We start from the raw sequence: 27,683 nt of genomic DNA on the forward strand, positions 1-27,683 counted from the left end.
TAAATAGTACACAAAAGCATTTTATTACAACAGAGACAAATTACGGAATTTGAAAAAATATTGAATAAAAAGAAATAAAAGTGCAATGTATATGCAGACTCAACCCGTACGTTATTAACAATGGGGCACAAACCAGAGATAACACTTATATATATTTTTGCATGTGCATTAGAAGAAAAAATGACGGAGGCACTCTTTTACAATACATATACATACTTCCAGCCATATCATGTGCAAGATTATATAGAGTCTTATAACTACATCTCTTGGATTATTTTCAGTAAACATACAAACATGCTGTGGCTTGACTCATCAGCCATACCCATCCTAATCATAAGCTGTGAATCCTGGAAGCTGAAAAACATTAGGTCAGTTATTGATTATGGCATAAGATAAATTGTATTGGACATTTAGAGACAGACTTCTACAAGGTTTAGCCATTGTCAGTAGGTGCTCATTTCACATGTGTAGTTCTATAATTGACCCATTTTCATATAAGTACAGGATACAGTTAACTGTATTTTTCACATTCATTATTTTAACAAGATGTAGCACATTCTATTTTTTTTTACTGATTATCTCAGTTCCTGCATGACAAAAGTGATGAACACTGTTTATTTCAATCTCATTGTGATCTCATTCAGCATAATAATCATGGACCAAGAAAATCAGCAATATTCCATAGCAACTGATTGCTAATAGACTAGATCTGTTAAGTGATATATATGCAACATTAATACTGGCAATAATCCAGAAAGCTTTACAAGAAATTTTGTGCATTTTAGTGGATTCTTGCCTATCTGAAATTTCTAGAGGAAACCACCAGGAATTTAACATAAATCTATCTTCCATATGCAAGCGTGCAGAAGGCACAAACATTTTCATTTTCATCTGAATTCATATATTGAACCATGGCCTTTATATGTATGGTTTGTTTAAGCATTAATTATTTGAAAACAATCCCACTTTTTGTTAAGTTCATACAATATGCTAAATCAAAATAGAACACTTTGATTTTAATTCAGTTTATAAGCCACATGGCCAAGTTTGTACAGCATACTCTGACTCTGAAAACAGTTGGAAAGTAGAGAGAAGTTTCCTAAAGCAAAGGAAATACCTTTCACTAACTCTGATTACGAGTCTTAATGGGCACCGCTGTTGCAATCATTTGGGCATCATATTAACAACTCGAACATTACGGACTCTCTTATAAATAATATCGAAAGTACTCAACATTTTTCTTGTCATCAAATCTGTTACAGTACAATATATATATAAACAAAAACTACAGAACTTTTGTTAAAACCAGGATAGTTTGAAAAACATTTTTTAAAAATGGAGGCTGGAGTTGGGGAAATGACTGGGCTTGAAAAGGAAAGTGGACAAAGGTGATTGACATGACTTAACAGGCCTTCAATTAGGGCTGTGTAAGTTACTATTCAGAAAAAGGCAAATATCCCATGTTTAGGTAAATCATCTCATAAAGAAACACAAAAGTAGAAACAATTACAAAGCATTACAATAGTCCATTCATAAATTTTGTCAAGCATTAAAACAGCATGATGTCAAAATCAGTGAGTATTAATATAAATATAAAAGAAAGCAGTTCCTGAGGCAAATAGTGTCACTTTTTTCTAAACGTTTTATTACAGAAGTTTCATAGCAATCCTGAACCTTCATAATTAATTGTCTATGTGATCAGAACATAAGACATACAGACGGGAAGTAGTTCACAGCTTTGTCACTTAACAGTTTAAGTGAATGTATACTTCAGGCTCCTGAAAAAAGGAAACATCAGGAAGTTTGGTAGTTCTTTATATCTATCATAAAGGTTCTCAGCAAAATAGATTCCATTGCCCAAATTCTGTAGACCAGGAAGAGGGTTAGTGCAACAACCCCAGTTTTTATTGGAGAAAGAAAAAAAGAAAGAGTTCCATATGCCTTCAGTATGAAGTAACAGGAAAAGACTTGCCAGAAAAATAGAAGTAACATTGTTAAATGGATGGGCACAGTCCAATATGGTTTGGTAAGATACAGATGAGAACGAAAACATTGGCCTTGGCAACGCAGCAATAGGCACCAACATGTGTACGCCATCAGTGGTAGGTTGAAAAATAACACCTATCAAACAAAAACATTCTCAGAGCACATGCAGAAATAGAAATACATAAAATTATTCCAAACACCTGGCACATGAATCCATAAATAAAATGCACATATAGTATATCTGTAATGGTATATAGGAATGACTGTAACTTTACAATGAAGTAGAATTAGATCATCTGGCCATGTTCCCTGTCTGGTTTTCCTTGCATGACTGACATCTCAGCCTCTTATAGCTAGGTTTCATTTAGCTATAGTAAGCTGATAACTAAGAAAACTAGCAAATGTGACAACAAATAGCCACTTTCTTCCTGGAACACTTTAAAACATTGCCCTACCTAAATTTCATCTTTCAGTTTTGTACACTATGAACTTCAGAAGCTTACAATAAGCCGAAAAGCAACAATTTTTAAACAATTATACCCTCGCATATTAATAAAACAATATATGTTACACACTTGGGTGGGGGAACATTTGTGGATTTAACACACTCTGAAAACCATTGATCACATATTTTAAAAATTGATGAATTTATTGTCAAATAGTGGGGAATTAAAAATACTTGTGAAAGAGAAGCTCATTCATATTTTTCAGCAGGAAGTTCCATTAATCACTACAAACATGTAGAGCAGGGCTGTCAAACTCCCAGCCCATAGGCCGGAAGGGTCATGCGCTGGCCACGCCCACACCCAGTTTAGTGAAGGGGGGGAAAACCCTGATGCATCATGTTTGACACCCCTGATATGGTGAGGGTGCTGTGGGCCCATGACAGGAAACTAGCCTACATCAGTGTTTTTCAAACTTGGCTACTTTAAGATGTGCGGCTGTGGACTTCAATTCTGGGAGTTGAAATCCTCACATCTTAAAGTTGCTGAGTTTCGGGGGTGGGGGATTGAAATGAGAGATCCTTGGTGCTTTCTGAGCTTGGTTGTTTTCTTGTAGACAGTTCATTATCCAAACTAGGTAATGTCTTGTTACGATGTTTCCTTGTTTGGGGTGATGAAACATCTGCAAGAAAACAACCAAGCTGAGAGAGCACCAATGACCCCTCAAAATGACTTACAATTAACCTCAAAGCAATGAGGTTATAGCTGTCCCCAAGTCAAGTAAAATCTGCAATTACAAAAGGTTTCTCCAGTGGGAAAATACAGAAAATTGGCTTAATATACAGAAATTCAATTTCAAAATAGAACCTCAGCAGTATCAACAGTTCTTCATATGAGATAAAATGGAAAAAGCAGATCAAGCCTCAAGCAAATTTACTTCAAGTAGATGTCCATAAAATGCTGTCTCTGGAACTGCTGTGACAAATGTTCAAAACTTTATCTTGTGTGAAGCTGCAACAATCAGGCCCATTTCACATTTATTTATGACCTTACCTGAACTTCAGTGACTGATCTGTGGATAGGTCTTGAAGTGCAGGAGATTAGAAAATCCTATAAGAACTGGGGCCAAATTATTTGAAAGTGTGTCTCCTTTTTCAGCATTACAAGAAGCACAGCCTGGAGAGGTGTGGGGCGCCAAACAATTGCCTTTCATTTCCCATTTACCCTGCCCCCTTGACAAAGCTGCCTTCCCCCTCCTCTGTAGTATGCTTGGCTACTTACACTTGACCTGCTTTTTACTAAGATGGGGCTGTCATTTGCATCCACAAGTGGGTTAGCAGGGACACAGGAAAGAGTCTTGGACAGAAATAGCAAGACTTACTACAGTGGCCTTCCTTGGTAGGTTTATTGGCTCCCTCTTTTAACTATTGGTGAATTGCGAAAATGTTTTTATTTTGCCCAATACTTGGCTTTACCCGACATGCTATAAATATTTGTAATATAGGTCTCAGTTCTTTTGTTTGTCATTATGGTTTTTGTGTGAGTTATTTTTTTGTAAATAAATAAATTGTTTTCATAAATAAGTGCCATGGGAATCTTACTGTCAAAAGGCAGGAGAGGGAGGGAGGCATAAGTTCTAAACAAATACATACCTATTCCAACATTATTCCAACATTAACAATTACGTGGAAAGTTAAATTTGTTCTGAAGAAATTGTATACATCTGAATAGTCTACTAAATGTACTACTGGAAGCTTGTTATAATTATATTAACAAGCAATGCTCTCTCTAAGTTTTTTTTTTTTAATCTTGTAACTCATTTAACTATTGGAAAAAAAGATCAGAAGATTGTTTTAAAAAACTATGCCGAGAGTCCTACCTGTAAAATTCCAACAGCGAAGGTTGAGACGCCTTCAAAGAACTGGCCATTAACAATTAACCCAAAGGAAAAGCAGACACCCACATGGTCATCTATAAGCTCACCAATGAACCAGGGTCCTGATAGGAAGAAAAATGGTATTATATTAAGCATATCCACAGCATTAAATAAATATTTTTCCAGTTTGAAACCCTTGCTAATAATTACTAGGACAAAAAGATCCGTGCAAGTAACAAACTCCTATAAATAATGCCATTTGATCAGTATTATCTATTCAGTTAATTAATTCACATATCAAACTATGCTTTGGTCACAATATTATAAACTATGGTTTTTAAACCCCAATGGGAATGGTTTGTTCAACAAGTTAAACCAGAACCAAATCAACCAGATTATTGTAATTATTGTGATGTGAAAGATCTTCTGATCTTTTTTTCCAATAGTTAAATGAGTTACAAGAGAGAGCGTTGCTTGTTAATATAATTATAACAAGCTTCCAGTAGTACATTTAGTAGACTATTCAGATGTATTCAATTTCTTCAGAACAAATTTAACTTTCCACATAATTGTTAATGTTGGAATAATGTTGGAATAGGTATGTATTTGTTTAGTAAGATATTTTAAATTAGACATAAAGGATTCTAATTTTTATATCTTATTATTTCTTTGCCTTTTGTAAGAGAAATCAAAGTACAAATACTTTAAAATGTAACTTTTACTCCCAAAACAGGCATTTTTAAAGAGATGCTACCTTCCAAAAAATAGATGTGATTAAGAAATGTGGGTTTGGCCATCACTTCTGTCATGGACTCAGTGGCCAATAAAAAACAGATACATTAAAATAAAATAAAAATGCATTAGAAGCTGCATCATAAGCAGCAAACAGTAATATTGGAAAATATAAAGAGTGAAGATTTGAGCAAAATTATCAGAAACATCTTAGTTTGGAGCGATGTTGCTTTTTTATAAGTGCAAGTCCTGACAAGGGACAGTCCTCAATTTATGATCAAAATTGGGACCATAGCCAAGCAATATGATTGTTAAGTAAGTTGTATGCAATTTTATGAATTTGTTGTCATGGTGGTTAAGCAGATCACCATGGTCATTAAGCAAATCAAGTGACTGCAGGGAAGCTGCAATGGTTGTAAGTGCAAGGACCAGTCAGTCATCAGTCACTTTTTAGCATTGTCATACCTTGAACTGGTTATTAAATTAAATAAGTCGTACATGTAGGACTACCTGTGTATGCTTCTCAATAATTCTATACACTGGAATCCTTGGCAAGCCACTACATACAAAGCTCACCATTTTTTGTTCATCTTGGTATGTAGTGCCTAAGAAATCCATCTCATATGTATCAGTTAAGCATGAGCAAGTCTAGTCAGTTCTTGAATGGAGGGCTTTCAGAAAATCACAGGACTACAAGCTACACTGAGAAGCTGAAAAACTATCCTGGGAAAAGGCAAGAGCAAACTGTTTCTATACTGCAATCAAGAAAACAATCTATTACACATAGTCTACAGGTAGTCCTCGACTTACAACAGTTCTTTTTGTGACAGTTCAAAGTTACAACAGCACTGGAAAAAGTGACATGACCGTTTTTCACACTTACGACCATTGCAATGTTCCAATGGTCACGTGGTCAAAATTCAGATGCCTGGCAACTGACTCATACAGTATTTATGACTGGTGCAGCATCCCAGAGTAATCAACTTTTGCGACAGGCAAAGTCAATGGGGATGACTTTACAACCGTGTGACTAACTTAATGGCTGCAGTGATTTACTTAAGAACTGTGACAAGGTTGTAAAATGGGGCCAAGCTCATTTAACAACTGCCTTGCTTAGCAATAGAAATGTTGGGCTCAATTCTGGTTGTAAGTCGAGGACTACTGTACATTATGTGTCCATGAAATTATCAGAAGCTGAGTTCTACTACAAGGAGATTTTCCTGCTTTTAAAAAAATCTATGAAGGGTTTGGATTTTTTAAAATCTAAATTATGCCAATACATGGTTCAAATGGTTATATTTGTAAGAATTCATTATTTTTTTCATTTAGAACCCTATTAAAATGTTTTGCAATAAAGCCTTCAGAAATTAATAAACTACTTTTCACATTCTGTGGACTTACCTAGAACAGTATATAAATTCAGCACCAGAAACGAGTAGAAGAACAAATCTATTTTGCTCAGGATATGAAGAGAAAAAGAGGTTCCTACGGCCACACCCAGAGGTTCTGAAAGAGTAACATAATCTCAGTTCAAAATTATTGCTTGCTGCTGCTGAAAACATACCAGGTCACAATTTTAGAAAGTAACTCATCATCAACAGCTAGTGAAAAGTTAGATTAGAACCAGTGTTCCACTTGTTCTAGAATCTAGAAAGTACAGTATTGGACTAGAATTAGAGACAATCTGGTTTAAGTCTATTCTTAGCCACAACAGGTATTCAAGTGATTTTGGAGCAATCACTCTCAATTCAGTTAACCTTATATAGATTATTGTGAGGAAAAATTAGAGGAGTGCAACATACATTGCTTTGAATTCCTAAAGAAAATGTATATAGAAATCTAACAAATTATAATAATAAAACATCTTAAATACATTTGTCTAAATCAATTCAAGATGTACAACCGCCCTCACTTAAGTTTTTAAATATTTAGATGTGAATGCCACAAACATATCACAAATAAAAATAAGAGAAATCCTAATATTTATTCTAATATTTCAAAATGAACCTCTATTCTGATACTGGAATCTAATAGCTACTTTATGTGATTAAAAGCTAGCCCAACTCAAATGGTGTCATCAGTTTTCTAAGAATATTCTTATTAGAAAACATCAAACTATATGAGATAATACTGTAGCTATGAAGTAGTCACAAATGACCTGCTGATGTTTGTCCCATCGTCATGTTACCCAAATTTTGCTGGAGCAAAATTCTGGAAATACAAAGGAGGCTAGCTGAGTACATCTTATAACCAATATCTATCTTCCATATTTGGGCAATGTAGGGACTGATATAGGCATGGGTCAATTTTTCAAAAACATAATTTCATTTCAACCAAGTACACCAATGTTACTGACACCATTACTGATCTTATAATCGGCTCTAGGCAAATTAAAAGATCCTCAATGACAACTAAGACCAGTGAGAGTTTCAAATAGAAATTGACTTGGAAAATTATATATATAAAACATAGTATGGCAAATAGGCGGAGCATGGCTTCTGCAATTCTTTATCAACAGTTGCCAAATACAGAGGGGTCTATGTTTTCTTCTCTGTAACTAAGTAATATGCTGTGTCTCTGTGTCTGTGTTTTTCTCTTCCTGCCAGGACTTTCTGTGTTTGCGTGCATGTTGCCCTGTGAAACATAGGGCAGATTACATACTCTTTTGGACAAATGACCGGGGGCAGGGGAGCAGACAAGACTTAAAGAGCAATAATCTCAGTCACTGCCCAACTATCTCTCTGAGTAGGAGGCATTGTGAATTTTTCTCTGTTGTATTTTTCTCTGCAGCCTCCAGTTGAATCTAGCCTGTTACTGAGCTAGTTCTTTCTTTTGTTGGTTTTTCCCATGAGAGTAACTTTAGGTTCTTTCTGTACGGTCTTCAGAGACTTAATCTGGACAACTACTGAGAGAATTGAGACTCTCTTCCATAATTTCTTTTCAACATTCCATGATGTTTGAAAGAAGAAAAATGAAGTGGAGAGGAGAGAAAAGGAAAAAGGATCAGCATAATTGCTCTTACTTTTAAATTTAGGTTTTGCTCGAAACCGGAAAATAATCAGCAAAGCAACTTGAAATATAATTGTTAATACAAAGAACGTTCGTACCTGAAAAAAAAGTCAAAAGCAGTATGATATATTTTGAAAATGGAAAAATAAAAAGGTTAGCTACTATTAACTAACTTTCTCTATTATTAAGAAATATATGAACAGAAGCTCCTTCTCTCCTGTACCACAAAGAATTTCCTAGAAATGGAGAGGGTTTGCCTTTTTTGTCTCTCTCCTTCCCTTTCTGTTCCTATGTACAGCAGGAAGTGAGCAATTAAGATACCTTGCATTCCTCGTCACCATAGAAACGGACTGCCACTAGGCAGAGTTCTCACCACAACCGCTAAACAACTCTGACGCACAATGCGGAACCTACACCAACCTCAAAAGGTACTACCTACATATGTGGGGGGCAATACCGACCTCCTCATAAAGTACTCTCTGGTGAGCCATGTACCGTCCACAACACATGCCCTCGAGCCAGAACGCCACGCCTACGATGATGGCATACAAAGAGATGACTTGCCCTCACAGAGAAGTAACAGAACCATCACTAAGGTATGGAAGGTTAGACTTAGCAGCCAGCAGTGTGTACAAATTCAACGGCAAGTCAGGCAGAGAATACCTACTATGGAAGTCTATTTTCACGAGCACCGCCCAAAGCGAACAGCTGCTTCCCGGTGAAGAACTTAAATTTCTGTTGGCATGGCTAGGACCACGGTCTAGCTACATGGTGAAACACATTTACACAGGCTTACTTAACGACCCAGACACCGCTCTAAAATGAGCGTGGGATGCTTTGAACTGGAAATATGGCAAAGACACATTGATGGAATACTCACTCCTAGAATGACTTTACAGTTTCCCGTGTATCGCCATCCACGAAAGCCAAAAACTAGAGGACTTTTCCAACTTCCTTACATAGCGGTGAACAGCCAAAGGATGTACCAGGACTGGCTTGCCTTGATCTCTGAAGGACGCCCTGAAGATGCCGTGAAAATGTACATGTGGATAGACACTCAAAGCACCTGCATCCTGGCCAGACCTGCATTCTTCGACCTCTTTGAAGTGCAACAGGACGAACTTGCCTTCACTGTATCAACATGGACCAAGAAGCATGGCGGGGAGGAGAGCTATTGGACTCTGCACAGAGTCATTGGATGGAAGTTCCCGGTTCCCACTGCTGCCCGTGTTTGAATGCAATGGGGTACCAAACGACCGCAGTGATATCGCAACACCTGAGGTCATTAGTAGTATGCCTCACCTACAGCAACTGGTTCATCACTTTCCCGCTCTAGATTCGGAGGCTGAGATCCTACTCTTGCTGGGAAATAATGCCCCACATGCCTTTCTCTCAGTCGGCGGCCCTGTAGACAGCCCAGTGGCCATCAAATCTCCACTAGGATGGGGGATCGTAGGAATTGTCAGTGATGATCAGATGCAGGCTCCAACCCAGACAAATGCCTTAGTACCATCCATTTCAACTGCCTCCTGATGCCCTTTAGCACCATAAAAACCAAGAATGCCGTTGCAGCCTAAAAGGCTGCCGGCAATCAGTACACTTTTGCTAGGACACCCTAAACAGCTGCCAGCAACCACCAGACGTCCACTAAGACGCTCTATACAGGCATATGCCTACGCAACACCCTTTCCAACACCTTCCCAATGACACCGTGGAAGCAAAAGTACCATTCCAACCCTAAAAGGCCGCCAGAAGCAACCACAAGACTTTCACCTTTGCCACCAAGAGTACCTGTATACCCTAAAAGGCCGCCGAACTTGAAGATTGAACCTCAAGCTTTGCATGCTTTGCTTTGTTTGATGCTTTATTAATGTTTACTGTTTTTCTTAGTTATATAGTTATATGCTATTCAGTTAGTATTACTGCCTACTGCTATTTTAATTTATAGTTAATTTTTTTTTCTTCCTTTAATAGTGGAATTTACAATTCCAGGCGGGGAGTGTGCTGTCCAGACAGTTTAAAGTTAATGGGATTTGGATAGTTTGGTAGCAATTGTGAGCTGTCCCCTTAAGGGAATGCATCATGGTAAATGTAGTTAAGGTATCCTGGGAAATGCAGTCCATGTCACGTGACCACATCCTAATTGGTTACTGAATTGACCCTCGATGAGTTGGGGGAGTTTTCCTCACTCTTGGCTGAACTCATGGACTTGTGGTAACTCTTCTACTTCTATCGTTACGAGGTGGGAGAAAAAGGATAGGAGATACACCATCTTTTTACCTACAAGACAGATATGCAAAGGATTGGTCATTAAAGAAGAACTTCATCACAAATGTGAGTTATGAGGATACCTGATGAACAAATAAAAGTACTTTGTTATGGCTGTTTTGTGGAGTTTATCTATCTGCATCTGTACAGGTTACAGAACACTCCCCATTTCCATTCAGAGACAAAATCCATCCAAATAAGAATTAGTTCAGGCCCTAATGGGGAAGCAGCTGAGTGGGTGTAGTTGATCTATTAACACATCCTACCTCCTCCCCCATACTACACTTGCCCTCATCTTGCACTATAGTAGTTGATTTTTTGTACTAAAGTATTTATGTTTTTAATTTATGTAGTTTTTATCTTTTAAGCCTCCCAGAGTAACTTTGACATAAGAAGGGAGGCCAATAACTTTTACAAAAAAGTAAATAAATAAATTCCATTACACCTGACTTCTTCCAACACAACTCCCATTACACCTGCCTTCTCCGATCTTCCTTTCTCACTTTCTCCCATTGCCGCTCAGCTTTCACTGGACCCATCAGGTTTTGCTCCCAAGCTGCTATATATGTGGAGTGAGAGCTGCACTGTGCTTGTCCACAACTCCACCCTAGAGGGTCTCAGGGGTAGAAGGTGAGAGGAAGCTTGTTTCCAGTGCACCACATACTGTACATATTTTGCCAATGCAAATCAACCCGCCCATCTTTTTCCGCCATCGTCAGGACTAGAGTTTCTATTGCTAAGCAAGGTGGTTAAGTGAACTGTGCCCGATTTCATTATCTTTTGGGTCACAGTTGATAAAGAAATTGATGTAGTCTTTAAATGAAACAGTTCCACAGAGGAATTATTGAGTCTATCATCTGCACCTCTATAACTGTCTGGTTTGGTTCTGCAACCCAACAAGACAGACACAGGCTTCAGACAGTTAATTAGGACAGCAGAAAAAAATGATTACTACCAACCTGCCCTCAATCAAGGACCTGAATACTTCACGAGTCAAAAAGAAGGCTCTGAAAATATTTACAGACCCCTCACATCCTGGACATAAACTGTTTCAACTCCTACCCTGAAAATGACACTATAGAGAACTGCAGAACAACTAGACACAAGAACAGATTTTTTTCCCGAAAGCTGTCACTCTGATAAACAAATAATTCTCTTAACACTGTTCAACTATTACAAAGTCTGCACTACTATTACTGTTAATCTTCTCATCACTCCTTATCCCCAATCCCCTCCCACTTGTGACTGTATGACTAACTTTGGCCCTTGTATACTTAGGATTTATATTGACTGTTTCCTAGTATGATTCGATTGCTTATTGTACCCTATGACTATCATTAAGTGTCGTACCCTAGGAGTCTCGACTTGACGAATGTATCTTTTCTTTTATGTATACTGAGAGTAATTTACACCAAGACAAATTCCTGGTGTGTCCAATCACACTTGGCCAATAAAGTATTCTATTCTATTCTATTCTATTCTATTCTATTCTATTCTATTCTATTCTATTCTATTCTACTCTACTCTACTCTACTCTACTCTACTCTACTCTACTCTACTCCACTCCACTCCACTCCACTCCACTCCACTCCATTCTCCACTCCACTCCATTCTATTCTACCTGTATATCCATGTATCCATCTGTCCATCCTTGTTCACCGCTTATCTGAAAGAATACTTACCCATATATAGTGGTCAGTAAGAAGAAGCCAAGATGCCAAAAGATCAAATTTAAGAGAAAGGCTTTCCTGCATAGCAAATGTATGAAGCTGAGTGGCACTTCTACCACTGATATCCTGAAAACAGGACCAAAACAAGGATTATTGAACTTTTCAGTACTATGCTCCATTTTTCTTGTTTTTTGTTTAACATCCCCATCACCACCACCACCACTATGCCTCCCCACCCAAAGGGGAGATTTCTGTTAAATCAATCAGTCATTTTGTGCAAACCTGGTTTCCAGTCCTCCTATTCCCATAGATCTGGTGTTAATCGAACCATTAACCCAATGAGCTCCTATTCTAGCAGTGCCTTCTCTTATTCCCATAAACTCATACAGTCCCTGATGATCCTATGACATGCCTGCCAACCTTCTCAGCACCACCCTCTCGTCCAATAATCTGCCCACCTTACTTCCTTTGAAAATGACTGGATTGGCTTCACTACCTATTTTTCTAAAATATTTCTAAAATATCCAAATAACACCCCCCCCAAAAAAAAGTTTTTCTGCATGCCTCTATTCAATTTGTGCACTTCACACCTATTATACATGATATGGTATAATAGGAAAGCAACTAATTGCTATTAATAAAATATCCAGTTTAACAACTAAGGTATATTCTAATGGCAGACTTGCATACTTAAGGTTCTTGTTATTAGCTGCTTAAATACTGTATTTTCTAGACATCTTTACTGTACCATTTAATTTTGGTCATATCATTGAATGGTTGACCCAGTCTATCTTTCACTATTTAACTGTGCTGCCAAGTAATTGAGACAATGCCAGACATTTTTTTAATTTTGTTTATTTCATTGTTTATATTTCTTATTCTTTTACCAGAATGGCAGGTTCCCCAACTGTTTGGGGTAGTAGAATCATTTGAAAGTACATTATAAAATGCCTGCTAAGGTGGGATTGCCTAGTCAGAAAACATCCTTTACCAGAAAGAGCCATGGTGGTGCAATAAGAATGCAGTATTGCAATTAAACCCTGCCAACTGCCTGGAGTTCGATCCTGACCGGCTCAAGGTTGATTCAGCCTTCCATCTTTCTGATGTTGGTAAAATGAGAACCCAGGTTGTTGGGGGCAATATGCTGTCATTTGTAAACCCCTCAGAGAGTGCTGTAAAGCACTATGAAGTGATACAGAAGTCTAAATGTTATTACTAGTGAAAAGCTGCTATCATCTTCCCACATGAATTTCCTTCTTCTATCCCTTCCTCCTTCTTCCTCCTCCTTTTTTGCAACACCCAGACTTCTGAGAAAACTCTTCAATATATTGGGGATATTTTTATTTTGGAAACAGAGTATAATGTTTGAGATGGATGCTCTGCAGCATGCTAGCTTCCCATTTAATTTTTCATATTAAAATATTTTTTTTTAAAAAAATGAGGTTGGCTATGGAGCCTGGTGAGTATTTAGAGGCATCTCTGGATATATTGGTATCTATAGATACCATGCTGTTGAAACATACCTATCCTTATACTACGTCTACTACTCCTGCTTAGAGAGGCTGGAAGATGGTAATATCTCCAAGGTTACTTATTGAATAATCACGGATAAGCAGAGATTTTGCCAAATGCATTTTTCAGTAAACATATGACAGAATGATGAACAGTAGCAGAAAACTCTCACCTTCACAGTTACAGCTATCTGGTGAAATCCTTGACTGTAGTTTTTGGGGGACCATTTCAGGACATAGAGAGGTCCAGACACCTGAACAGCATCTCCAAGATAAATGTCATCAATCATGATCTTCACAAACTTGATAGGAGAAGGAGAGAAGGCCAAAATTCTAAGTACAAGAATATAATGGGATTTATTAATGATATCACAGATATGCTTAACAGCAGATAGCAATAGCACTTCGACTTCTATACCGCTTCACAGTGCTTTACAGCCCTCTCTAAGCGGTTTACAGAATCAGCATATTGCCCCTAACAATTTTTGGTGCTCACTTTACCCACCTCGGAAGGATGGAAGGCCAAGTCAACCTTGAGCCTGGTGAGATTTGAACTACCAAATTGCAAGCAGCCAAGAGTCAGCAGAAATAGCCTGCAGTACTGCACTATAACCACTGCACCACTGTGGCTCCTTTAAAAACCATTATGTTTATACAGTATGTAGTGTAATGCTATAGGGAGAAACACATATTACCTACCCTCACTGAAGTATTTCAATAATTTACTATCTCATTATAGTCTTGACCGTGATCAATACAGGGTAGAATTTGTAGAATGATTGCTTGGAAAACCAATATAAAATAAAAATGTAATTAGAAACAGCAGTGCAATGAAAGAAGAATGCAGGGGAACATAATTCCAGGATTTTTTCCAGCCATTGTTTACTAGTACAATCTGCACATTCTGCACTAGTATAATCTGCACATTCTGACAGTTAGATGAAGTGATTAAAAATAATTTCAAATTTTATTATTGTTGGAGACATTGTCATACACTATGAAAAGAACCATATTTCTATGGCATTCCTCTCTGAATTAACAATACAAATGGTAGTACTTCTTTTGTAAGAGGGTTATCTTCCAATTAGATGAATTATAATAATAATACACTGCTCAAAAACATATAGGGAACACTTAAACAACACAATGTAACTCCAAGTCAATCACACTTCTGTGAAATCAAACTGTCCACTTAGGTAGCAACACTGATTGACAATCAATTTCACATGCTGTTGTGCAAATGGAACAGACAACAGGTGGAAAGCATAGGCAGTTAGCAAGACATCCCCAACAAAGGAATGGTTCTGCAGATGGTGACCACAGACCACTTCTCAGTTCCTATGCTTTCTGGCTGATGGTTTGGTCACTTTTGAATGCTGGTGGTGCTTTCACTCTAGTGGTAGCATGAGACAGAGTCTACAACCCACACAAGTGGCTCAGGTAGTGCAGCTCATCCAGGATGGCACATCAATGCAAGCTGTGGCAAGAAGGTTTGCTGTGTCTGTCAGAGTAGTGTCCAGAGCATGGAGGCGCTACTAGGAAACAGGCCAGTACATCAGGAGATGTGAAGAGGCCGTAGGAGGGCAACAACCCAGCATCAGGACTGCTACCTCTGCCTTTGCGCAAGGAGGGACAGGAGGAGCACTGCCAGAGCCCTGCAAAATGACCTCCAGCGGGCCACAAATGTGCATGTGGCTGCTCAAACGGTCAGAAACAGACTCCATGAGGGTGGTATGAGGGCCCAACGTCCACAGGTAGGGGTTGTGCTTACAGCCCAACATGGTGCAGGACGTTTGGCATTTGCCAGAGAACACCAAGATTGGCAAATTCGCCACGGGCGCCCTGTGCTCTTCACAGATGAAAACAGATTCACACTGAGCACATGAGACAGACATGACAGGGTCTGGAGATGCCGTGGAGAATGTTCTGCTGCTTGCAACATCCTCCAGCATGACTGGTTTGGCAGTAGATCAGTAATGGTGTGGGGTGGCATTTCTTTAGGGGGCTGCACAGCCCTCCATGTGCTCGCCAGAGGTAGCCTGACTGCCATTAGGTACCGAGATGAGATCCTCAGACCCCTTGTGAGACCATATGCTGGTGCTGTTAGTCCTGGGTTCCTCCTAATGCATGAAATGCTAGACCTTATGTGGTTGGAGTGTCAGCAGTTCCTGCAAGATGAAGGCACTGATGCTATGGACTGGCCCGCCCGTTCCCCAGACCTGAATCCAATTGAGCACATCTGGGACATCATGTCTCACCCCATCCACCAACACCACATTGCACCACAGACTGTCCAGGAGTTGGGGGATGCTTTAGTCCAGGTATAGGAGGAGATCCCTCAGGAGACCATCCGCCACCTCATCAGGAGCATGCCCAGGCATTGTAGGGAGGTCATACAGGCACGTGGAGGCCACACACACTACTAAGCCTCATTTGTTGACTTGTTTTATGGACATTACATCAAAGTTGGATCAGCCTGTAGTGTTTTTTTCCACTTTAATTTTGAGTGTAACTCCAAATCCAGACCTCCATGGGTTGCTAAATTTGATTTCCATTGATAATTTTTGTGTGATTTTGTTGTCAGAACATTCAACTATGTAATGAACAAAGTATTTAATGAGAATATTTCATTCATTCAGATCTAGGATGTCTTATTTTTGTGTTCTCTTTATTTTTTTGAGCAGTGTACTTTATTTGCGGTCACAGACCAAAACACAAGTACAACAAAAGAAAAACATGGGAAAATTAATCATGAACAATTGGTCATGAAAAACTTGACTAAGGGGAATTACAGTGTTCTCCTCTGATGGTTACAGCTCTTAAAAAAAATTGGAAACCAAAGAAGTGATATATGAGGAGCCAACCCTTGTAAGAGGGTTACCTTCCAATTAGATGAATTTTTGCTAATGTTCACCTTCTTTTACAATTCGAACCTCTGCAGTCAAAAGTAAGCACCAACGGAATCTAACTATATTCTTAACTACAGATTCTGATTCAAGTAATTGTCTTCTTTGCAGTGTGTTTTGTGCAAGAGAGAACAAGGACTCCGGATTTATTTTTTACTTCAAATGCTGTGTAAACCCAGATCATTATGTTGTATTCAATAAAACATGGAAAAACAAATCAGGGCACATCAGGTTGCATAAACTACCGCCCATGCTTATATGTGTTAAGCAACCTTGTTATTTAATTGTGTGAGTCATTTCAATCCAGGCTATGAGCCAAAACGCAGCCAAGGCAAAACACAATAATCTTGTGATAATAATGGTTTAATTCTGTCTAGCTTGCTATTAGCATGTTTTTAGTATGTTGTCCAAAATCAGATATTTTGTTGCTGGACAAAGTAACTACCATTATTTTGCCAGAAGAAAGATGGGTTCCTAGAGCATTGACAAAGCAAAGTTGCTGCAGAAGAAACTTCTCTCTTGTTTCAGTCTTTTTCATCATTCAAAGCATGCAAGGAATTAATTGTGGGCCTAAAGGATTTAACTATTCCTTCTCTCCCCCACCATCCTCCATGATATGTCCTATACTAATTTGAGCTACGATGCTTTCTCTATTTTTTACATTTTTTAAAAAAGCAATACAGAAGCAATAAGAAAGTTGGCCAAGATATTTAGACTTTGCAGCAAAGATGATGCAAGCAACCGCAAGAGTGATTAATTGGACTGGCTCTAGGATGACTGGCAGGTTAGCTCCCACATCATTGCTAATGTTACTATAACATTTCCATATGTTCCAAAACACGTAAGTTACCTAATATGGGTAGAATGAAGAATTCTCTGTAGCGGTTCATGAGCATAGCTACTATAAAGGTATGATTTAGGATTGGTGATAAGAATTACAGGCCATTCCTCAAATTTCAGGTCAGCAAAACTGAAGAGATCATGATCAAAAGCAAGAATCCGATACCTGGCATTCAACAATTAAAACAATATTTTAGTTAACAAGGAACATTTTAAACAATAGAAGCCCATTATTAAGATACTTATTTACTTATTAATTTTATATGCCATCCATCTCCCTGATCAGGTGACTCTGGGCAGCTTACAGATCATGAAAAGATACATAGAAAAGCAGTTAATTTTTTAAAATTATTTTTAAAAAGACCCAGCAACCCATGAACCAAGAGATGGATGGTAGAGGAATGAGGTCATCTTACCCCATTAGCCACCACCAGTGGTGAGCATCCCATACCTTCATGGTCCCAAACTAGCTAGCAAAGCCATGTTTTAATACCCTTCTGGAAGGCCAAAAGGATGGGAAAGTTTTCCCTTCTGGTGGTGCTGAAGGGACCACAGCGAAAAAGGCTCTTCTGTTTGACCTGCCCATTTGACCTGCAGACGGGGTCCGTAATAAACCTCTTCTGTTGGCATGAATGGGGTGAGTTAGTCTCTTTGGGTGAGATGGCTCCTCAAAAGGTAATAACTAACACCTTGAACTGATCCCAAAAGCAAACTGGTAACCAGCTTGTGAAATAGGGGGGTTATATGTGCCACCCTAGGGGCCTACAGAACTGTGCATGCTGCTGCATTTTCTGCACTTGCTACAGTTTCTGAATGTTCTTCAAGGGTAGTCCCGTGTAGACTTTGTTGCGGTAATCCAATCAAGAGATGATAAGGGCATGAATGACCATGTGCAATCCCTCATGATCCAGGTAAGGGAGCAACTGGTGCACAACACAAAGTTACTCAAAGGCCCCTCTAGTCATGATTGTCCCCTGCTCTTCAAGCAGGAGCCATGAGTCCAGGAGAATGTCCAGTTTGCATACTGGGCCTATCAGGGATAGTGCAACCCCATCCAGAACAAAAAATGATAAACAACTGGATCCTGAAGTCCCTTGCACCCACAACCACTCTTGTCTTGCTGAGGTTCTTCTCCATTCATTGATTGTTCTCCCCCATTCAGGCCCCTATAGCTTCCAGGCACTGAGAAATGACAGAAAGTAGAAAATAAATAAATAGTGCCTTTGAATTGGACATTTACTTACTTCCTACTAGTCTTCCAGTCTCCCAACTCCAGTTCTAAAGTCCCATCAGGATGACGAGTATGAAGGACAGGCACCAGGCCACCCAATGTATGGAAATGCCCACACAAATAAACTAAGGCAGAACTAATCAAAGCAAAATATATTATTAATGCATAGCATACAATCTCTTTACTTGGGACTTTTACCATTGTAAATTCTAAAAAAAATCAGGAGCTTAGCAACCATAATAATAATAATAAAACAAACAATGTTTAACTATTGAAAGGAGCAGAACTACAGAATTAAAAGATGGGAATTCAAAGCTATAAAGGAATCCAAAATTCATACTCTGCTATCTAAAAAGCTGAAAAGAAAAAATGGCATCAAAAAAGCTTTGGTGTAATACCCTCAGTGTAGACTGAACTATATCGAGATTGACTAGCTTCATCTGGCAGTCAATACTGGGCAGGTTTTGCACATTATTGCTTAGAACTTGGCAATATTATAAATTATGAAGGAGATGATGTCAAAGGATAGCAGAGGAATGACAAATTGGTCTGCATTGCCTTGTAACCCGTTGAATAAGTCTCTGTAAAATGAGCAGGAGAAGAGACTATGGTTTTGATTTGTTCACTGAATCTCCTGAGAAAGGGGATCTTCTTAATGCCTTTTGCTCACTTAGGAAGGGGCATTGCAACATAAAGAATTATTATTTTTTAGAAATACTAGCTTCTAGCCAATTAACAATGTAATTTAAACAATAATTATTTCTTATTATTCCTTAATACAAAATGAATGAGTTACTTTAAAATGCATAAAGTAAATAATTCATATATTTTCAGATTTATTTATTTTTAAATAGTACCGCATGGCCGTTCGTATTCCTGGAGATGCAGAGATGATTGATGAGGTAGGGTAATGACCAAACAAAATTGTATGGTTACTGTCATGGCTTTCTGAGATCAGTGCAGACAACTCCTCCATTTTATTCTGAAATGAAAAAGTGTAAGAGTTTTAATATTAAATTTAAAACAGTCGACACATACATGCAGTTTTTAAACACAATATCAGTACTGGAAGCCATGAGCATCTTTAAAGTCCTGATTACAAATAAAGTTTAATGTTTGTAAGCCACCCAGATCAGGGGTGTCAAACTCAAAACTCATGGGCTGGATCCGGCCCACGTGGTGCTTAGATCTAGCCCGTGGGGCTGCCCTGGAAACATTGAAGGACCAGCCCATGGTGCCTCTGCCAGCAAAAATGGAGCTCGGGAGGGCAGCTCTTCCAAACTCCATTTTTGCTGGCAGAGGTTTGCAGGAGGTCATCACAGGCAAAAACAGAGCTCAGGAGCCCATTTTCACTGGCAGACCACTCAGGCCACCACAGGCACCCCTGACATGAGTGACGTCGAGCTGGTCATGCCCCCTGGCCACACACCCGGAGCCCTTCCAAGGTCAAACTCAACCCTGATGCTGCCCTCAATGAAAGCAAGTTTGTTACCCTTGCTCTAGATGAAGTGGGCAGCACACAAATCTAATAAAATAAAGATCTCCAAACGGCTCCCATTTAACAATAAAAAAAAAAGTTTTTATTTTTATATTCCCCAAACACACAAAGGAGATATATGCTGCAATAATAATAACAAGTTCTCACATAGGTGTCAAGACATCCGAGGGAATGCAGGAAAAAAAATAAAAGAAAACCCAACATGCTCAAGTGAAATACCAAAGCTCACAGTAAATAACAAAGGATTACACATACTCCAAAAGGTTTCTTATGGTTTTCATTTTTTGAACAGTATTACAAATAAAAAAAACAGTGGCTTGAATTGAAATGTGTGTGTTAATTTCAGTGACTCAATGAAGACAAAGAAAATCAAATTATTAGAGCTTTGGAATCTGTCCCAATGCTCTTGAAGTGACTCTGGATAATATATAAATAGGAAGATGGAAAAATCAATAGAAAATAATGTAATTTGTTAAAATATACTAAAACAACGATGTGATGTTCAGAACTGAAGTTGATTTGGGAATTCAATTCATCCTGATCCCAAGGAACGGGGAAGTAAAACATATTTGTATAATGCTATGTTAGCATATCAAGCACAGAAAATTCTCAAAGAGTTTCTAAGCAAAATCTTCTATTAGTTCTATGCATAAGGACAATGCTAAACATTATAGACAGCTAAAATATTTTCACTATATAATTTAATATAATAAATTATCCTTTAATTCTTAGCTTTACTTCTGTTCAAAAACATATTTAGTAGAGATCTGAACAAGAACGCTTAGATCTATAAAACACTGTATTATAATATAAAATACATTTGGTAGAGACTTATTTAGCTACCTTACTTTATGAATTATGGTTATTTGTAAAGTATTATTGTGCTACTATGTCTCTTTTATTTTTATATTTTGAGGTATCTTTAGATCTATAAGTGGCTCTCAGCCTTTCAATATTTCAAAGTAAACAAAGGAAAGGCATATATGCCACAGAAGCTTTATGTCTAGATCTTAGAATACAGACAGAACTGTGGACTGAGTTTGATCTTTCTAATGCAGCTAAAGAATCTTCTATACCACATTGATTTTCATCATGAGACAACAGTAGAATATTTCTAAAAAACCCAATCTCAACTTATTATCTTAATATTCTTTTTCTGATTATCATTGACAAATTCTCTTAAGGAAGTACTTAGTAGAGAATCTTGAGCTTGACAGAGAACTAATAATTTCAGATAATTAGATGGCCTTCCTGTAGAACCTAGCTGTTCCCGAAGATTGTTGTGTGAACCAAATTAAGGATTTTTTTCCTTTGCAGCTAATGAAATGCAATGGCGGTCTGTCTGCAAAGAAACAATAATAAGGCTGTTTTGCTAGAGACTATTGCAAAGCTACTTAAATCTCCACTGGTCCTTTGTTCCATAGGAAACTAAATCTCACGAAAAGGTTTGGTAACTGCATATAAAACTCACACCACAGGAAACTAAATCCACTCTCTCTTTGAAAATGCTCACTGTTCAGAGACATGAGGTACATCAACATCATTGATAAATGACTGTATTGCCCGTAGGAAGAGGTACTGTGGGTGAATACAGGGAATCCTTGACTGATGACCACAATTGAAGGTCACAAAAGATGATCACATGACCTTTGGGCACTGCAATGTCATAATATGAACCAGTTGCCAAGCATCTGAATTTTGATCTCATGACCATTGGGATGCTGCAATGGTCATAAGTGTGAAAAATGGTCATAAGTCACTTTTTCCCCTGTTGTCACTATTTTGAACACCACTAAACAAATAGTTGTAAGTTGAGGACTACCTATACACACACTTCATCCAGACACTATAGTTAACATATATAAGACACACAACTGGCCTCAATTTTTTTCTGATCTTTTGATTTGATAAAACATTGTTTTTTTCTAACATTACCGCATTTAATATCCCAAAGAAATTGTAGGGTTTCTTGGGGCCTGAAGTAAGACTTGCATCGGCACAGATGAAAGAATATTTTCCAAAAGGTGTTTTATGAACGTAATGGAAGGAGCCATCTTTCTGCCATGCAGAATATTTCCTAACCAAAAAAAAGGATTTATTTTAAGAAAAATTCTAATTGAAAGAAGAAATGTGTTACAGTAGAAGCTTGTAAGTAAGTTCACTACCATTCTGTACTTAACAACAACAACAATAATAATAATGCAAAATTACTGTGGGACTTCCGAATACAGACTGATAAAGTTTTGGAACACAACACCCCAGATATCATGATTGTGGAGAAGAAAAAAGTGTGGATCGTCGACATTGCCATACCTGGTGACAGCAGAATCAACGAGAAACAACTTGAAAAAATCACCAGATATCAGAACTTGAAAATCGAACTACAGAAACTCTGGCATAAACCAGTGCAGGTGGTTCCAGTGGTACTCGGCACACTGGGTGCTGTGCCTAAAGACCTAGGCAAGCACATGTAAATGATTGGTGCTGACAAAATCACCATTGGTCAGCTGCAGAAGGCCACCTTGCTGGGATCTCCTCGCATAATCCACCAATATATCATGCAGTTCTAAACGCTTGGGAAGTGTTCGACTAGTCATTTGTGATACGAAAACCCAGCATAGTTATCTCGTTTGCTGTGTGCACTGTTATTTTTTGTGTATAAATAATAATAATAATAATAATAATACGACTTAAATTTCAAAGCTTGAATTTTCTCACTCCTTTCTTCAGAAAGTGAAGGAAAAAATGCAGCTATCAAATAGCACCAGAAAGGAGACAAGAGCAACATATAGTCAGTAAGATAAAGCCTTGATTACCTATAATTGGAGATCCAGATTAGTATAGTGGTTAATAGCATTTAGCAATAGCACTTACTTATATACCGCTTCACAAAGCTTTACAGCCCTCTCTAAGCAGTTTAGGGAGTCAGAATATTGTCTGCAACAACTTGGGTCCTCATTTTACCCACCTCGGAAGGATGGAAGGCTGAGTCAACCTTGAGCCTGGTGAGATATGACCTGCCAAATTGCACGCAGACAGCAATCAGCAGAAGTAGCCTGCAGTACTGCATTCTAACCACTGCATCACCAGGGTTAAGATATCAAGCCAGAAGAAACCAGAAGATCTGGATTCTAGTCCTGTCCTAGGCTAGAAAGCCAGTTGAGTGACCTTGGCTAATCATTCTTTCTCACCCCTTAGGAAGCAGACAATGGCAAACCACTTCTGAAAAAAAAAGTGTCAAGAAAACTACATGCAGTCTCCCATAATTGGACACAATTGAATAGAAGGGAAAACTCTATAACTGGCCTTAAAATATTTAATTGATAAAATACGTTAAGAGTCAACATTTTGGTACATGAATCTTGTTTAAATAGGAATTTCCATCCACCATATATCATTCTGGATTGCTGAAACCATCATTAAATGTCAACATACCTGTAGTAATTACGAACACTTTCCAGGCTAGGCATGTTGAATGTATCTGCAATGAAAATGGCAAACATTTCAATCCAATTACATGATAAAGCTAGGAATAAAAAAGATAGTCTAAGTTATTTTTAAAAAAATCATTGCATTGTGAACTTGAAAGAGAAGCAGGATGGCTAGGGAGGAAAGCAAGATTTATTGCACAAACCAAAGACTAAGATGCTTTTTGGGAAAACTAAAATTATATTATTTAAGGAAATTTACAAAAGAATAGGCAAAATAAAATTACCACAAAAGCTAAATAAATAAACAATATTCTCTTACCTTAAATATATATATATATATATACTTATACTTTGCAGACAAAGCGATTACAGACTTTTTAAAAAAATATGTCATGGTATATAAATGATTTAAATAATTTATATAATACCCTGCCCTTCTACATAAGACAAACCTGGGGACTGAAATTTAAGGAGGGGACGCTGCAGGGAGGGGCGTTTGTTGGGAACAAACACTGAATTTCTAGAGTTTGGTGTGCCGGTACAGACTTTTGGAGTATGCAGGATTGCTTGCTTCTTACTTCGTGGACTCAGTGCCTTGTTCCTTACTTTATGGACTCATTGTTTGATCCTTGGTTTGTGGACTCATTCATTGTTCTTGTTTTGTGGACTCATTTCCCTGTTTCTTTGCTTTGCTGGACTGGGCACAGCCAGAGGCTGCCATGTGTGCACGCATATGTTTTGCTCTGGGACATGCCAAGAACGTGGGAGCATTTGGGGGGAAATTTGGAGCATTAAAGGGGAGTTTGAACTCTCAGCTGGCTGTGTGACCTTTGTGCCTTGTCCCAGGTCATCACATTACACGAGGGGTTATGACAGTCTAGCATTTCCTAATGATAAGCATAAAATTAGAATTATAAGTGTAAAGTCTTGCTTCTCTCTTACCGTGATTTCCTTTGATATCTATCCATTTCGTTTTTTCCATGACCTTAGATCTTTTTAGGATTGTCTGGTAAGTTTGCCACTCCACCTCAATCTGATCAGACCCAAATCCATCCTTTGTTTTGGCATCAGTCAAGTCACCTGCTTAGTGAATAGAGAAGTGCTCCAGAACCCAATGAATAATAGAAGAATGCAGAATAAACCAAATGCCAGTGACAGCAAGCCATTTCGAAATCAGGTTTGATACCTACTGCAATGTATTATCACCTTATTATAACTGTATGCTTCCTTTGAATGTACAGAAATTGTCGGTATTTGCGCTCTACACATTTTTACATAGGATTGTAAAAGGCCACATGTGGCCCTTTAGCTGCCCCCGTCTGGCCCATGGCAGTGGCCAGAGAAATGGGGGCAGCAGTGGCACCCCTATGTAACAGTCCCAGTTTTTTTCTGTGGTCTCTTGGGGAAATTAATTCTTTACCCCTGCTCTATAGCATATCAAAATTTGCAAAACTTTGCTTTGGGCAGACCACCTGACTCTTCCTATCAGTAAACATAATAAATCATAATGACATAAATGCTTTCATTAGGACATTGTCTAAACCAGGGAATCTGGTTCAGAGCAAGATTTCTGAAGAACAAGGCAGAGAAGACAGCTTAGCTTGTTAATCGGCTCCTATCCCAAAGTTGACTCTGAACAAAGTCCTTTAATTTTAAATTCTATTAACCATATAGGAATGAGGCACAATGCCATACTGCACTGTAGATGAGCATGCAGTTCGGTGGTCTAACCAGTCATCCAAACCGAGATAGCTTACCAGCTGCTGCCAAAGATACTTTAGAAGTGGCTTGAAATATATTCATAGACTTCCCACACTATAAAAAAGGCTACCTATTATCTACTGTATCTACTGTATCTACCTATTATAATAAACTGCAACATCATCAAGAAATGCTAGTGAGTGACCTTCAACTAGCCAATCTCTTTTCTTAATGAGCCGCATGTAGTATTTATATCTATCTATATCTATATAGATTAGCATACTAACAACAGTCCACTAATCTTAACTAGATTAACTCTGTTTCTAAGGTCAGCAAATAATAATATCTATGGATTGTTTCTTGGAAGAATTCAGATAAACTAATATTAATTCTAACCAGCCATTCAACATGTCTGTAGGTGTATATGCATTTAAGTGTACAATAAATGATGAATACAGAATGTCACACAATCAGTAGCAATAAAACAATATGATAAACACCATTGGAGAAACAAAAAAGTCCAAACTCTTCAATATGCAAGCCAGGCTTTCCACTCCAGGCAAGACATTTTGTTGTGCATATGATGATTGAAAAAAAATTCATTTAGTGCCAGTCAGGCTCTTTCAGAGGGTGAGGGATCTTAACAGAGCTCTCAGACAAGTATTTAGGCACAAAATCTCCTGATGGGGCTGACATGTTAATATAGTTTTGAGAGATATTACTTCAACTACTCAATCTGACTTAGAGCCATGGACTTTCCTTGTGGTTTCCCATCTAAAACTAAGCTGGTTCAACAGCCCAGGTTAACTTTTTGAAATTTGTCAATGTTACCTAATTGTAATCAGATGACTTAGTCTAGATAAACTGCACATTTACTTTTGTCTGTAAGAGAAAGCAAATACGCAAATGCAAAAAGTGGCAGGAAGAGGAACTGTTTCTGGTATGCTCAGAACTTATGTAATAACCTTTTCAGTGGCACAGCTTTTTTTTGTTTTTTTATTTGAAAGGTGATCCTACCAGACAAGTAACCAGCACTGCAGCATATTTCCCAAAGAATTAGGCAGGGTGTAATACAAAAATGAAACAAAAATAACTCACCTGTTACTAATGTAACAGCAGGTTGAATTATGGGAATTGTTTCCTTACAGAACTTCTCAAAATCAGAAGTTCGGCTGGGACTCACAAACTTACTGATATGCAGATCCGATACCTACAATAACAGACTGACATTTAAAAAAAAAGAAATAAGGCTATCTTGTAACACTTTACAAAAACAGTTGTGTACCAGAAAGGTATACAAAAAAAGTGTCAATTGGAAAAAAAAATCTCGATTCCAAACAATAATAGTTTAATTTCACAACTAGCCCTTTTAGATAACTCAGTTTCCTGAACATACAATAACACACATCTTTTCACCTAGTGTATAGCAGAACAGAAGTCAGCAGCCGATTCTTCAGGGTTTTCCCTTCCCACTTCCTCAAAAATACAAATGCACAGTATCACCAAACAGGTTACAACCTTTCTGACTACGGTTCGTGAACAGCTTATTCAAGTCCTCCCGATCCAGGAAATTGGAAACATTACTTCCTCTTTATTGATCGGAACTAGTCCATTTCCTACTCTTTCGTTACTCCTCAATAGTTTTTCTCCGTTTTATCCTCTCCTTTTACCATTTCCCCCTCTAGTCTTCTAAAGCTCGGAGGAGGAGAAAACCGTTATCTTGAAACTGGAACGTAATCTTGGTTAGTCATGTATGATTCCCTCTATCAAAATCAGAGTAGCTTCTAACGGGTCCGGGCAATTGAAAAAAAAACCAATGCCGCTGCTTTTACCCGTTGTAGCCGGAAAGCCCGGCAAGCTTCCACGCCGCCACTTGCCTGAATCATCCAGAAAAGGTTGTTAGCTTTCGCCCCGGGCGCCGGCTCGGAAGTGAAAGGGCGAGGTGGGAGCCGGGGCTTTTGTGGTCCCGCAAAACTGTACCGATCCATTAACACTGTCACCGTCACCAACGTGACCGCCAGCAGCCCAGCCAACAACCGCAGCATTTTCGACCGGCTTTTCCACATCCACTGCCAGGCGTGAATCAACGGTGCCAGTCTTCCACCGGCAACAGGCCACAGCCACCCGCTTCCTCTGCGGGCTCCTATGCCAATCAGATTGTATTAGCCCGCCCCTCTCGGGTCTCTATTGGAGGACGGAGAATCCCTTCGCGGCGTCCGTCCCCGCCCCGCAGCGGCATGCCAAATATGGGTGATCTATTAACAGGGTTAAGATCGCCTGGGAATCTCAGGCTCCTCCCAGAATAGAGTAAAACAGAACGGAATAGAATTCTTTATTGGCCAAGTGTGATTGGACGCACAAGGGGGTGCATATGCTCTCAGTGTACATAAGAAAAAATAAAATACATTCATCAAGAGTCATATGATACAACACTTAGTGATAGTCATAGGTTACTATAAGCAATCAAATCATACATAGGTTACTAATACACAACCAAAACATACCAGGAAAAGAAATAAACAATATAAATTGTAAAGATACAAGCTACACGGCTATAGTCATAAGTGGGAATAGGAAGTGT

General features: G+C 38.4%; 2 protein-coding genes across 4 annotated transcripts in view; one reads left to right on the plus strand and one right to left on the minus strand.

Annotated features, from left to right (window-relative positions):
- The window catches only part of PTGR2 (prostaglandin reductase 2), a 29,115-nt gene extending 28,746 nt beyond the window's left edge, over positions 1-369 (plus strand). The window contains exon 10 of the mRNA XM_087921765.1: positions 282-369. Coding sequence (XP_087777891.1) covers positions 282-331 — 50 coding nt within the window. The 3' untranslated portion in view covers positions 332-369. The remainder of the gene's footprint in view (positions 1-281) is intronic.
- On the minus strand, positions 1-27,401 carry TMEM62 (transmembrane protein 62). Of its 3 annotated transcripts, none has more exons than XM_026709416.2 (14): positions 26,980-27,401; positions 26,201-26,312; positions 24,344-24,481; positions 23,406-23,451; positions 21,906-22,047; positions 19,330-19,454; positions 18,486-18,608; positions 17,252-17,407; positions 13,669-13,828; positions 11,997-12,110; positions 8,060-8,144; positions 6,439-6,543; positions 4,309-4,427; positions 1-2,121 (listed from the first exon to the last, which is right to left on the minus strand). In XM_026709416.2, the coding sequence occupies exons 1-14, from the start codon at positions 27,166-27,168 to the stop codon at positions 1,795-1,797; spliced, it is 1,941 nt and encodes a 646-aa protein (XP_026565201.2). In that variant the 5' UTR covers positions 27,169-27,401; the 3' UTR covers positions 1-1,794. The 3 variants fall into 3 exon arrangements, with proteins under 3 accessions (XP_026565201.2, XP_087777889.1, XP_087777890.1); XM_087921763.1 differs by having other exon boundaries at positions 26,201-26,325; positions 26,980-27,252; XM_087921764.1 differs by having other exon boundaries at positions 26,201-26,325; positions 26,935-27,109.
- Positions 27,402-27,683: the final 282 nt, after the last annotated feature.

Source organism: Pseudonaja textilis, chromosome 1 (assembly GCF_049901715.1).
Source record: "Pseudonaja textilis isolate UNSWEBS1 chromosome 1, rPseTex1.2, whole genome shotgun sequence".
Lineage (NCBI taxonomy): Eukaryota > Metazoa > Chordata > Lepidosauria > Squamata > Elapidae > Pseudonaja > Pseudonaja textilis.

Bases quoted from the DNA above. Each gene is read 5' to 3' on its own strand.
- TMEM62 (XM_026709416.2), bottom strand. From the start codon at position 27,168: ATGTGGAAAAGCCGGTCGAAAATGCTGCGGTTGTTGGCTGGGCTGCTG. The intron at 23,452-24,343 runs GTAAGAGAGAAG...TTTTCATTGCAG, and splicing joins AGATATCAAAGGAAATCACG to ATACATTCAACATGCCTAGC. The intron at 4,428-6,438 runs GTAAGTCCACAG...TCTTCCTATCAG, and splicing joins GAATTTATATACTGTTCTAG to GACCCTGGTTCATTGGTGAG.